At 49.5% G+C, this 12495-nt stretch overlaps 1 protein-coding gene across 1 annotated transcript in view; it reads left to right on the top strand.

Annotated features, from left to right (window-relative positions):
• The window catches only part of VASH2 (vasohibin 2), a 42354-nt gene continuing 29859 nt past the window's right edge, over nucleotides 1-12495 (top strand). Inside the window, exons 1-3 of the mRNA XM_054167990.1 lie at nucleotides 1-515; nucleotides 6138-6226; nucleotides 8573-8629. Coding sequence (XP_054023965.1) covers nucleotides 411-515; nucleotides 6138-6226; nucleotides 8573-8629 — 251 coding nt within the window. The 5' untranslated portion in view covers nucleotides 1-410. The remainder of the gene's footprint in view (nucleotides 516-6137; nucleotides 6227-8572; nucleotides 8630-12495) is intronic.

Consider the following 12495-nt stretch of genomic DNA (forward strand, 5'->3'; position numbering starts at 1 on the left):
TGGGGTGCCGGAATCGAGCTAGCTGCAGTGTCGCCGGGCTGGCGGGCGTCCGCCGCTAGGAAGGGGTCGGTTCCGCACGCACGGAATACGTACACACACACACACACATATATATTGCATATCTATAGATGTATATATAGGGGGCCTGGGCGACGACGACGCTGCAGAGCACCTCCGGACAGCGGTCCCCGCGGAGCGCCCAGGTTCGGGCATGGCCGCGGGACCATGACGGGCGCGGCAGCGGGCGGCGGCGGCCCCGGGAGCACCCGCCGTGCGGCGGCCGGCAAGGCGGGAGGCCGGTCGCGGAGCGCCCGGCGGCGGGCGGCGGCGGCGGGAGCGGCGGCGGCTCGGAGGAGGAGGAGCAGCGGGATGGCGGGTCGCTGTTCCTGGTGAACAAGAGCGGCTTCCCCATGGACGGGCAGACCTGGGAGCGGATGTGGGGGCACGTGGAGCGGGTGCATCCCGACGGCGGTGCCGTGGCGGCGGCCATCCGGAGTGCAGCGCGCCTGGCCCGGGTAAGGCGAAGCCCTCGTCCCTTCTGTTTTTAAAAAAAGAGGGTGCTGCAAATCCTTAACTCGGGCACCCCGCTCCTGCCGAGCTGTGTGGGCGGCGAGGGCACGGGGAGGCACAAGGCTGGGCGGCGGGGGGGAGGGGGGGAGTGGGAATGTCACACCTCGCCCCGGAGGATGCTCCCGGCCCCTGCGAGGGGAATGCTGGAGCGTCTGGTGTTTGGAAATGGTTAAAACGGGGGCGTGTGCCGCGGGATGCTCAGGTGATGAAGTTGGTGTCTCGGGAAACAAATAGAAAGAAAATGATTGTGTTATTTTGGGGAGGAAAACACGGAAAACAAGAATTGAAAGAAGTCTTGAGGGACTGAAGTGCTTTGTGCAGTTTAAGGCGTATTTTGCTCAGCTCGCTGGAACACAAGCATTTCCTAAAACAGCCTTGCTCCTGAAATGTAATAAAGGATTTTAAACTCAGACATTTAATTTCTGGCACATGCAAAGATTCCAAATGCTTTTGTCTCGCTTATTTCTTCAGTACAAGGTCCAAACAGTTTTGCCTGACCCGAGTCCTTTTTCTTCCAGGCAGCAAATAAAATGTTATCTGCTGATTTCAAAGACTTCTCACCACTGTGCTGCATTACTGATCACAACATCTTTAATGCTGTTGGCTTTGGCAGATTTTGAGCTTCATTTGCTCCTCCCACCAAGCAGCATTAATCTGATCTGACCCCTGGATCCGGTGTTGCTTTGTACCCTCTGCTTGCTGGTGTGAGGTGGTTTGGCCGGCATTGTCACAGCCCAGGTTCAGTGATACGTATGCTTGTTCTTTATGTGGAGTAGAAAGGAAAAAATCTGTGTATGGGGAAGTTGGAAGTGTATTGAGTAGGGCTGGCTTTTGAAAGTGCTTGTCAAATAAGATGCAAGCTGAAAAGGCCTTTCATCTCTCTTGTGCAATGTTTAGTTCAGCATAAGTGCAAAAGGGGAACTCTATTTCTGTTCCCTTGTGCTGGCACCAGCCTTTGCTTTGGTAGGGGAGCAGATCCATATAAAGAGTAATCTGGTTGTGCAGGGTTTGTTTGTGGTTCGTCTCATACTTGCACAAGTGCTTGAGGTAGAGATGCAGGGGCTAAACTTCTTGTTTCAGCAGCATGAGCAGCTTACACTAAAGAGCCTGGGAATCTGCTCAGTGTTAAGAGATGGCAAATCACATGTTGCACTTGATTTCCTCCCGTTAATTCCTTTCTGCAAAGCACATAACTTTGACTAGTGATATCTGTAGTGACTGACAAAGCATCTGGTGAGAGACATGCCGCTGGCTCCAATGTTCTGGGTGTGCTGCTGTCCGCGGCTGCTTCCTCAGTGCAGTGCTTAGCGTGGCATGTGCTGAAGCTGGCTAGGAGGGAAAATACTTTGAAGTCTGCTTGGCTGTATCATTTAATACTAGTTGCTGGTCACTGGAGCATGCTGTAAGAGTTGTACTGTGTTCCTCTAGCTCTGTCCAGCTGCAAACTTCCTGTCAAAGTGATTAACTTCAAGGGCAGAAGGGTCTGGTGTTACCAGTGACTAATTAGCTCTTGCTGGCTAGGCCTGGGACTTCTGGGGTCAGAGGGTGGTTTGAGGATCACCTAGTCTTTATTGAGGCCAGTGCAGCTCAGGTGAGCAAATGAAAAGTCGGGAGCAAGTTTGTTTGATAAATTTGTGATGGTAGTTTCTGAGCCAGAGTAGAACTGTGGGTGGAGGGTTGCTTGTTAAATGATGGTATAGCTTTTTTAATCAGCTTGTGCTGCTGCACCCTGCAAAACACAAGGTAGTGCTGATCAGGAGTGATGAGAGAAACTCATGCCTGTAAGAAGATGGTTTATAATCGGCTTCCATTGGTAGCTGGTGGAGGCTGGGTGAGTGGTGTGTGCAACTGCTCCATTTTTGCATCTGATCTGTTCTTAATCCCTAATGACGGGTGGGAGCTCTCATCCCTTCCCCAAGAAGCTCCACTTGATTGCTCTAATCATCTTGGTATTAGTCTCAGTGATCATAAATTGCAGGGTGGTAAGTAGCTTCTGTGTTGGCAAAGTTGTCTTCACTGGAATGGAAGCAAACTACAGGGCTGCAGGGCTGCATCTCTCCCAGGAGGAAGAGTCCCCATGAAAATCCACCTTGTCTGCAAGGGGGGTAATTTCATAACCTAAGGGGTCCTTTGGTTGCAGCCCCTACCTCTGACTTTTGGGTTGAGCTCTGGTAGGGGTGCAGGCTCCAGGTTTGGAAAGTCTGTGCAATCCTTATGTGAAGATGCTTGGGAATTAAACCTCTCACCAGCTTTGAAGGCCCTAGTCTGCCAGCTTCATCTGTCTGAAGTAGCAGCATATTTACAGGGCGAGCTAGCAGAAAATTACTTTCTGGTCATCAGATGAGACACAGAGGCATTAGACAAGATGAATTTCACACATGTTGTCTGTGGTGACCTGAGACTATAGTGTTGCCAGCCACAGAATAACTATGTCCAGGTCTTCCCCAGGGTTTTGCACTGTGGGGGCTCTGCCATCTCTGAAGCTATCACTGCTTGGAGATACTAATACACAATCAAGGCCCACTTTAGGAATTCATGGTCTGTAGTGCTGTGCTTGCATTTCCTCTTGGCAGCTCTGGCATCTCACTACAACTGCTCACCGTCTTCTGGCTGCTGCCCTGGGCTATGCACCAATTGCTGGAGGGCTGCAGCCTCAACAGCAACTTCACACTTTCCTTCGTTTGTGACATGGTGCAGCCCTGATTTCTGCTCTCTGCTGGCTGGGTGCCCAGAATCGATGCCCCTGCAGTGAAGGCAGGATTTGGGGGGGGCGGGGGGGAGAAGGGTTGTATTTGGAGGGAGTGGGAGTAGTGGGTGTCTGTTTGCTGGCTGGTGGCATGGTGCCATGTACTGTTCCCCTGGCACTGTAAGGAGCAGAGTAGTATGCTGTGCTGTGTGGGGGAAGATGATGGCTGCTTCTCCCTCATTGCCTGACATTTGGAGGGGCTTGGGAGGCCTGCCAAGGTAACTTACAGACAAGTGCTGGGATATGTCAGCCATTGGGAAAACTCTGGTTCTCTTTACCTGAGCATGCCCTGGTGGCTGATGGAGATGGGGATGCACGTTGTCTGGAGGTCCAAACTCAGCCCCCATGGCTGCTGTGATTGCAAGGGCTGTGTCCTTCCACACTGATGCAGTCCCTATGGGATGCTGTCGTGTCCCACAGCTGGGTGTCAGCAGGGGCCTCCGTTTTGTAGAGGGCTGCAAAAAAGAGTGCTATCCCCTAACCACTGTACAGCAGCCAGACCTCTTGCTGGCTGGGACTCTCATTGCCTTGCTGTGTTGTGTAAGCACAGTGCATGCATCCAGAGCTTCTTTATCCTTGAAGAAAAGGAGTGTTTGTACTGGAACAGAAAAGATCACCCCTGGAGGGTTTTGACAGGCCTGCCTTGATTCCCTCTTTCAGCTGCTTGTTGCTCCTAAGACTCAAGCCCTGGCTGGTGCCTGCCTTAGCGCCAGGAGGGACAGGTGGATAATTTGCCCAGACCGAAGGGGCTAAGGGTGGAAGGAACTTGGGAAGCCAAAAAAATTGCCTCTAATTAAGAGCTTAGGTGTGGAAATTGTGATTAAGAAGTACTAATGAGTCTAGCTTGTAACTCCCACTTGTGAGGAGAGCAAGCCTGTGTGTGTGTGCGCAGGCGTGCCGGTTGTGGTGCGGGGGCCGGCGGCAGCGAGCTGGAGGCCTGGCCATCTGTTTGCTTGTCACTGAAAATACATTTCTGTGTGCCAGTCATGTAGGAGTCTCTGTTTTGGCTTTTTTTCCTTTTCTGAGGCATATTTACTATTTGGCTGTAGTAACTAGCTACATGCAGCAAACGCTGGGGCTTGGCTGTCTTACAGCAAACGCACAATCGCTGCGTTTAAGTGGAAGTGAGAACTGGGAAGGAAAGTCTTGTGTGGGTAGAGACGTCCCCATACTGCCTGAACTTGCTGGTCTTATCTGTAAATGCTGACATGAGGTCTATATAAACCAGGGATATCTCACTCTAAGATCTTCAAGCTATTGTGGCAGCCTTGTGGGCCTGCAGACGCCACGTGCTTTGCTTTGCTTGCTGTACCACGGCTGCCCAAGTTGCTGGCTCCTGAACTGCAGTCTGCATTTGTATTGAAATAAATTGTTCCCTCCACTAAAATTGTGGGAATTGGACTAGCTTTTTTTTTTTTTTTTTAGCCACATTGCCCCCTTTGACATCTTCTAACCACATGTTTTGTACTCTTGTACTTGAAATAAGGGGACCTGGGAGAAGGTTATGCCCTTTCCCTGTGTGATTACAGGCTCAAGAGCCACAGAGCTGTGAGGATTAAACATGGATTGAGGGCCCTGTTTCTTAAAGTGCTTAGGCACAAGCAGATGTCTTACGAGATTTTGGCAAAATCCCTTTACGTTGCTAGTCTATATCTTTAAGTGTCTTAAAAATCACTAAGTATTTGGGTCCCAGGTGGCCTTCAAGGTACTGTGCACTTCCTGCCCAGCAGCCAAGAAGGCCAATGGCATCCTGGCCTGCATCAGGAAGAGTGTGGCCAGCAGGCACAGGGAAGTCATTGTGCCCTGTGCTCAGCACTGGTTAGGCCACACCTTGAGTCCTGTGTCCAGTTCTGGGCCCCTCAGGTTAGGAAGGACATTGAGACACTTGAATGTGGCCAGGGAAGAGCAGCGAGGCTGGGGGGAGGCCTTGAGCACAGCCCTGTGAGGAGAGGCTGAGGGAGCTGGGGTTGCTTAGCCTGGAGAAGAGGAGGCTCAGGGGAGACCTTCTTGCTCTCTCCAACTTCCTGAAGGGAGGTTGTAGCCAGGTGGGGGTTGGTCTCTTCTCCCAGGCAACCAGCACCAGAACAAGAAGACACATTCTCAAGCTGTGCCAGGGGAGGTTTAGGCTGGAGGTGAGGAGAAAGTTCTTCACTGAGTGAGTCGTTCCTTGGAATGTGCTGCCCAGGGAGGTGGTGGAGTCCCCATCCCAGGAGGTGTTCAAGAGGGGATTGGTCTTGGCACTTGAAGCCATGGTTTAGTCATGAGGTCTGTGGTGACAGGTTAGACTCAATGATCTTTGAGGTCTTTTCCAACCTTGGTGATTCTGTGTGCATGTTTTACACAGCCTGGGATCCTTGCCTCCTTTTACCTTTCTTTTGTGATAGAGGCAAAAAACAAAACAAAAAGACTTGAAATGACTTCTCAGGGAGGAAGGACAGCAGAGGCAGTGCTGGGACTCCTCTTAGCCAATCTGCCCTGTGCTAGAGGGGGAAAATGGGAAGAGCTGACTTTCTGTGCTGAACTGCCTGCTCCCATAGGGTGGTGTTTGAACGCTGACTGCAGCAGCGACGAGCAGTCTGCCGCGATGGGGGACTGCCCTGGCCTCTCCACTCCAGCAGGGATGGCTCTGGCTCTGCTGCGTGGACAGCCGCTGTTGGCAGCGAGATGGCTTCCCCTGATGCTTAAGTTCACGCGGAGTTTAAGCCATCTGTGCTGCCACGTTGTGTTGCACTAAGCACATACTGCTGCCAAAGTAAATCACTTACCTGCTCAGCAGGGAGTTGGACCTGTCTAACCTCTCTTTCTTTTTCTTTGTGTCCAGCCCTCAGTGCCTCCAGTGCCGAACTACAAGCTCTCCATGTCAATCCCAGAATGGCTCCAAGCAATACAGAACTACATGAAGATGCTGCAGTATCCTTCTCCAGCACATGGTCACCAGAAAGAAGGCTGGCTTGTGGCTGGTGTGAATTAACAGGGACTTTGCTGAAACTAGTTGTGAGAGCTTGGGATCACTTGAGAGTGAAAGGATGCCTTTAACGATTTGTGATGGCACCTTCAGCACTGGGCTTGTCTCAGGAGTCTTCTGGGAGACATAATTAAATGATACTGAAGAATTTGACTGCGTTGGTGGGAGCAGAAATGCTTATTTTGAAGTTGGTTTATGAGGATATTGTGATAGATTGTGATGCCAGGAGAAATAATATGGTATCTTGTTAAGTGACTGAGGGGGTAGATGATGTTGTGGAAAAACCTTTTCTCCCTTTGCTTTAGCAAGGCCCTGTGGCCTCCCTGAGGACTGCCTACATGCTCAGCTTGCAGAGTGTGCTTCTCATTGGGGTGGGGGTTCACAAGCAGCAGTCCTGGCATTGCAGTGAGCAGGCTTGCCTGTGACAAGGGAACTGAGCAGAAGAATCCTCTCTTCTGGATGTCCCACCTTGCTTGGAGGGTCATCAGGGGTGTACACATCTATTCAGCCTTCCTAGGATTGCATCATGCCTAACACCTGACCATTTCCAGTGCTGACAGATGATGCTGGAGGAGACAATTGCTGACTCAGATACTGCTCTTCTTTCTATTTTCCTGTTTTCTAAGCTCTTCCTTTTTAGGTGTGTACTTGTATGTGTGTGTCTGTGTAGGGAGCAGTTGTGATGAGGAATGAATGTGAAGTTCTGGTAGGGATTAAGAAAGTATATGTGTGGCAGCTGGAAGAACATCCAAAAATAGCAGGTGTGGTTAGCCTGGTGGGGAGTTGTGGTTGGGATCAAAGTGGCAGCAGGGCTTGGAGCCACAGCAGCTGCTGTAGGGAGGGAGGCTGGGGCCAGCCAGCTCTGCAGGGGAATGGTGCATTTCTTCCTGTTGGCCCAAGGTGCTTACTGCTCACTGGGAGGAGGCCATGTCACACAGAGCTCCAAAAATTGTATTTCCCCTCCACCCCAGTGATTGTGAAATCCTGCACTCTGCTACATAGCAGGAGCAGGCTTTAGGCATGAGATTTGGACCTGTGTTCAGAAAAGCTTAAAAGTGGGATGGGCAACAGGATCTGGGTTTCCTCTGAGGGCTAGAATAGGCTGTATGCTTTGTTCAGAGCCTCATGAATTCGGTTTTGAAGGCAGGAGGGAAGCAAAGCCTTGTTTCTGGAGAGCTCTGAACTCTTTCTGAAGTTAGTTCAGAGCATCCTGATGTCAGCTGGAGTTTTTATTTAGATGGTGGTTATACACCCAGAAGCTGTGCTGTTTGTCTTGCAGGGTACTCTTTGCCTCCAAGGGGTCACTTGTTTCTGCCCTGGTGTTGCCATCTCAGTTTTGCTGGTGTGAGTGTTCTTCTGAACGTTGTGAAGTAGGCTGGGGAAACAGGTTCAACTGCAAAAAGAGTGTAGCCAAAGCAAGTGGATGGTGTGATTCTACAAGTTTAGGGGTTTGGTTTGGTTTTGTGGTGTGTTGTTTGTGGCATTTTGTTCTGTTTTTACTGGACAGGTTGGTTTCCTGATCTGATTTGCTGCATTATCACTTGAGCATCTAAGCTCAAGGGGCATGGAAGAGGCTGCTTTTGGTGCTGCTGCTGCTGCACGGTCGCTTGCACTTCTAGGCAAGTGGTGCTGAGGTTTGGTTGATGTGTGACTGCTGGCATCCTTTGTGATAAACTTTGCAGCTATGCTCATAGTGTTAGTTAAAGTTCTTTAAGTGTGCTTACCATTTCAGGTGCACTGTGATTTTGTTCTGTGGTTTGGTTTTAGTTAGTTTGTTTTGGTTTTCAGACAGTTGTTTGTATCTCCTAGGTGCAGATGGATGCACTTGCTGTGCTTTTGGTTTGCAGGTCATGTGTGAGCTCTGTGGCTGACTGGGGTAGAAACTTATAAAGGAGATAAGTTCTTTCAAGCCCTGAATGTTTATGGATGGGTTTTGGTAGACTGCAAAAGCTTTCTCTTGCCCACATGGGAGTTGTTGTTTTCAGAATTGTAATATAATAGAGAGTGAGCCTTGGAAGAGAATTCATAACCCTCCAGTGCCAAATACAAATGTTGGTTTAGACAATCTTTTCTTCTTAGCACTGTACCTACTGCCAGTTAATGTCATATGAAAAGAGAAGGGAAAAGATTGCTTTATTTCACGTGCCAGGTTTTCAGCTGTATGGAGAGTCAGTGGGTTTTACATCTTGGTTTATGTCCAACAGGAAATCAAAACTGAGACTCACTGTGTGAACACTGCTGTTTTATTGTTTGACTGTTCAAGTTACTTTCCTTTAATAGACAAAATTCAGATACAATCATACAGGAACACAGTTCTTTGAGATTAGAAAATCCAGGCCTCTAAGTGGGTAAGTGTCTCAGGAAGTGCTCTGGTGGACCTGCACCACGCTAGCTGATCACCTGGGGTGCTTAAGCATGGCTGCACCGTGGCATGGGTGGGTGGTCCTCTCTGTGTCATGGTACTTCTGGCAGGGGCAAAACTCTCTATCTTCTTGCCTTTGTGGGGAGGGTCCCAGCTTGCTGGCAGGTGGCAAATGGACCCATCAAGAACCAATGACTGAAAGGGCTGGTTTTGCTCAGCAGCTGCATGGGAGCTGCATGTCTGAAGGCCAAAGATGAATGAAGAGAGCTGGCAAAACTCCCAGTTCTTGCTTGTTGGTGCTGGGAGGGCTGCACTGTTTTTATGGCAGCTCTGTAGGTCCTGATATTCTGGCTGTGCTGTAATGCCCTTTGCTGATGGTAGGAGGAGATCACCTGTGCAAAACTCTTAAGGGAATTTTGACATCTCAGGCACAGTCCTCTCCCCTGGAGGATCACAACAGACAATTTAAGTTGTGGCCATGCTTCTGTTGCCATTCATTGGGGTTTTCCTTTCACAGGATGGATTCACATGCTGGTTTGTGATAAGCTGTGCAACACAAGTCTGAACATGTGCACAGGGAGCCTGGCAGCCAGGGTCCCTTGCATGTAAGAACTGCATCATACTTGGGACAGCTCTTTTGCAGGACTTGGTAAAGGAGCAGGTCAGGGTGGAAAGTGATGTTGACAACATGCTTTTATTTTAGGGTGAAATTTAGGTAAGGAGAATATAATTACTCCTGTAGACTGGCTGTCTACAGGAGTAATTAGTCCTCAGCTGCCTGTCATTAATCTAATGGTCTGTCACTCTGAATTCCAGTTTCCATCTCTGCTTCAGGTTTTCATCTTGTTGAGAGCAATCTTTCCCACTGCCTTTCCCTAGGTAGTGTTGTGCCTTGAATGATAGATGGGTTTGTAGAAGCTTAAACCAGTTTTCAGGCTGCTCACTCGTTTTGAAATTTGTCTCATTACTTTTTACCAAGGAAGTGGAGGATGAAAACGAGTTGTGCTCAGCCCTCACCACTTGAAAGGTCATCGACCTGCTGGGTTAGATGAAAGCCTGGCTTATAAGGACAGTACTCTGTCCTGGAAGGGAGCCAATACAGTGCTCACAGCTGGAGATGGCTTTGGATCCTCTCCTAAGTGGTGCCATTTCCTCTGTTTACCTTCCTTAGTGTTTGCTTGGGGATTTGTGTCTGACTTCTCTCCTTGTCCTGTTGCTGTTAGAACTTCTGTGAGTGACTTGACATTTAAGGAATTGAGGAACGTGCCTTGGGGCAGCTGCTGCCAGCTTGCTGGGGACAGTTGCCTGTGCCTGGTGTGTACTGGGCTTGCACAGTGTTAAGTCCTAAGACCTGTGCTGCTTTCCTCCTTGACCTGGTGGACAGGAGTGCTTGGAGTGTAGTGGAGCTGTTAGGAGTACAGTTGGCTACCCAGATCCTGTTGTACTGGAACAGGGCTTGAGAACCTGCTCTGTCTTGGATTCTTCAGCCTGGAGAAGGTGAATAACGTGCTGACTGTAACGTTGTGGTGTCCCTGAAGGCTTTCCTTTCCTCCATCTGGGGTGTGTGGCTATTTGTAACAGCTGAGGATATCTTCTCTTGCAGTTGTCCGTGGTGATTTGTTCTGCTGCTGCCAGGACAGTTTTCATCAGAACTCAAAAACCTGCCCAAACCTGCAAGTTTTTTCCTGGGAGATGTGTTCCACTTTGCAAGAAATCTGCCTCCAGCATGACAACAGCAGGCATCTTGCTCTGAGGTGACAAGTGCTGCTCTGAGCAAGGTTCTGTGGTGTGAAAGGTGTCGCTTGCTGCAAGACAAAGTGTGTATTTGTGGTGTTTGGGCAGGATGCTGAGCACCTCCAGTTGTCACTGGCTCTTGAAAGTTGAGGCTGTTCCCAGAGTTGTGATTCACTGCTATTAAGCATACTGCTTATTCCATAATTTGAGGGCTCAAAGCTAATGAAAGTATTGAGAGATCTTTGTCAGCCTCTCTAAGACAGCAGTGGCTGGACACAAAGAAGCTGAGCACTAGATGGAAATTGAATATTCATACATTCATGTGAAAGTGTCCTAAAGCAGCCTGGGCATATTAATGAGCCCTTCTATTAAGGGGGAAGGACTTGATCTAGAGATTTGCTGTCAGCATCAGTGTGATGCATGAGAAGATAAGAACATGTGGCTGAGCTTTGGAACAAGAGTGTAAATTATCTGTGGGAATTCATAACGTTAAGGGTTGCAGGCTTGCTGTAGTTCAGTATTTACAACATCTCCTGAGCAAAAGGCACTGCTAGTTACCAACTTAACTTCTAGACTGCCAGACACCCTGTGGATCTGTCTAGACTACAGATAACACTTTTGCAAATGTTAAGATTTCTGTTGGCACAATTGTGTGAGTCAGGGTGGCAGAGATGTGATCCTGCAAACTGTGTGTGGTGTTCCTGTTGTACTGGCAGACTGTCTGAAAATGTGTCTCTAACCTTGCCTGGCCTTGACATTGCTGTATTGGCATGAAATCTGTATTTACAGGTGTATCTGCACCCACTGTAGGAGTGCTTTGCTATTAGAGTATACAGGTATCCTGAGCCAGGGTGGTGTCCTTTGTGTAGCTTTGTGCTGTACCCTTTTCTACTGGGTAGGTGAAGGACACACTGTGGAGTTCTCCTCTACTGATCCATGATGGGTGTGTGAGTGTGATGGGAGTGTTTCAGACACTGATAGGGCAGGGTTTCCTTTTCCTGTACAGGATTATGCTGCAAAGCCTGCATTGTGGCTCTTCTTAATACAATTGTTCTGATAAAAACTGGCACCTTTACCTGAAATAGCTATTTCTGCCAAACTCCCAAGCTTTGATCGTGGAAGAGCTTTAGAAGAAAAGTGTATTAATGGATATAGAATCATAGAAACCATAAGGTTGGAAGAGATGTCAAAGATCATCAAGTCCAACCTGTCACCCAACACCTCATGACTAAACCATGGCACCAAGTGCCACATCCAATCCCCTCTTGAACAACTCCAGGGATGGTGACTCCACAACCTCCCTGGGCAGCACATTCCAATAGCTAACAACTCTCTCTGTGAAGAACTTTCTCCTCACCTCCAGCCTAAACTTCCCCTGGCACAGCTTGAGACTGTGTCCTCTTGTTCTGGTGCTGGTTGCCTGGGAGAAGAGACCAACTCCCTCCTGGCTACAACCTCCCTTCAGGTAGTTGTAGAGAGCAATGAGGTCTCCCCTGAGCTTCCTCTTCTCCAGGCTAAGCAACCCCAGCTCCCTCAGCCTCTCCTCACAGGGCTGTGCTCAAGGCCTCTCCCCAGCCTCATTGCCCTTCTCTGGACACGTTCAAGTGTCTCAATGTCCTTCTTAAATTGAGTGTCCCAGAACTGGACACAGGACTCAAGGTGTGGCCTAACCAGTGCTGAGCACAGGGCACAATGACTTCCCTGCTCCTGCTGGCCACACTATTCCTAATGCATGCCAGGATGCCACTGGCCTTCTTGGCCACCTGGGCACACTGCTGGCTCATGTTTAGGCAGCTGTCCACCAGTACCCCCAGGTCCCTTTCTGTTTGGCTTCTCTCCAGCCAGTCTGACCCCAGCCTGTAGCTCTGCATGGGGTTGTTGTGGCCAATGTGTAGAACCCAGCACTTAGATGTGTTCAATCTCCTGCCCTTGGACTCTGCCCATCTGTGCAGCCTGTCAAGGTCCCTCTGCAGAGCTCTCCTGCCCTCTAACAGATCAACTCCTGCCCCCAGCTTGGTGTCATCTGCAGACTTACTGATGATGGACTCAATGCCCTCATCCAAATCATCAGTAAAGATACTGAACAGGCTGGGGCCCAGCACTGATCCCTGGGGGACA

Source organism: Dryobates pubescens, chromosome 2, assembly GCF_014839835.1.
Source record: "Dryobates pubescens isolate bDryPub1 chromosome 2, bDryPub1.pri, whole genome shotgun sequence".
Lineage (NCBI taxonomy): Eukaryota > Metazoa > Chordata > Aves > Piciformes > Picidae > Dryobates > Dryobates pubescens.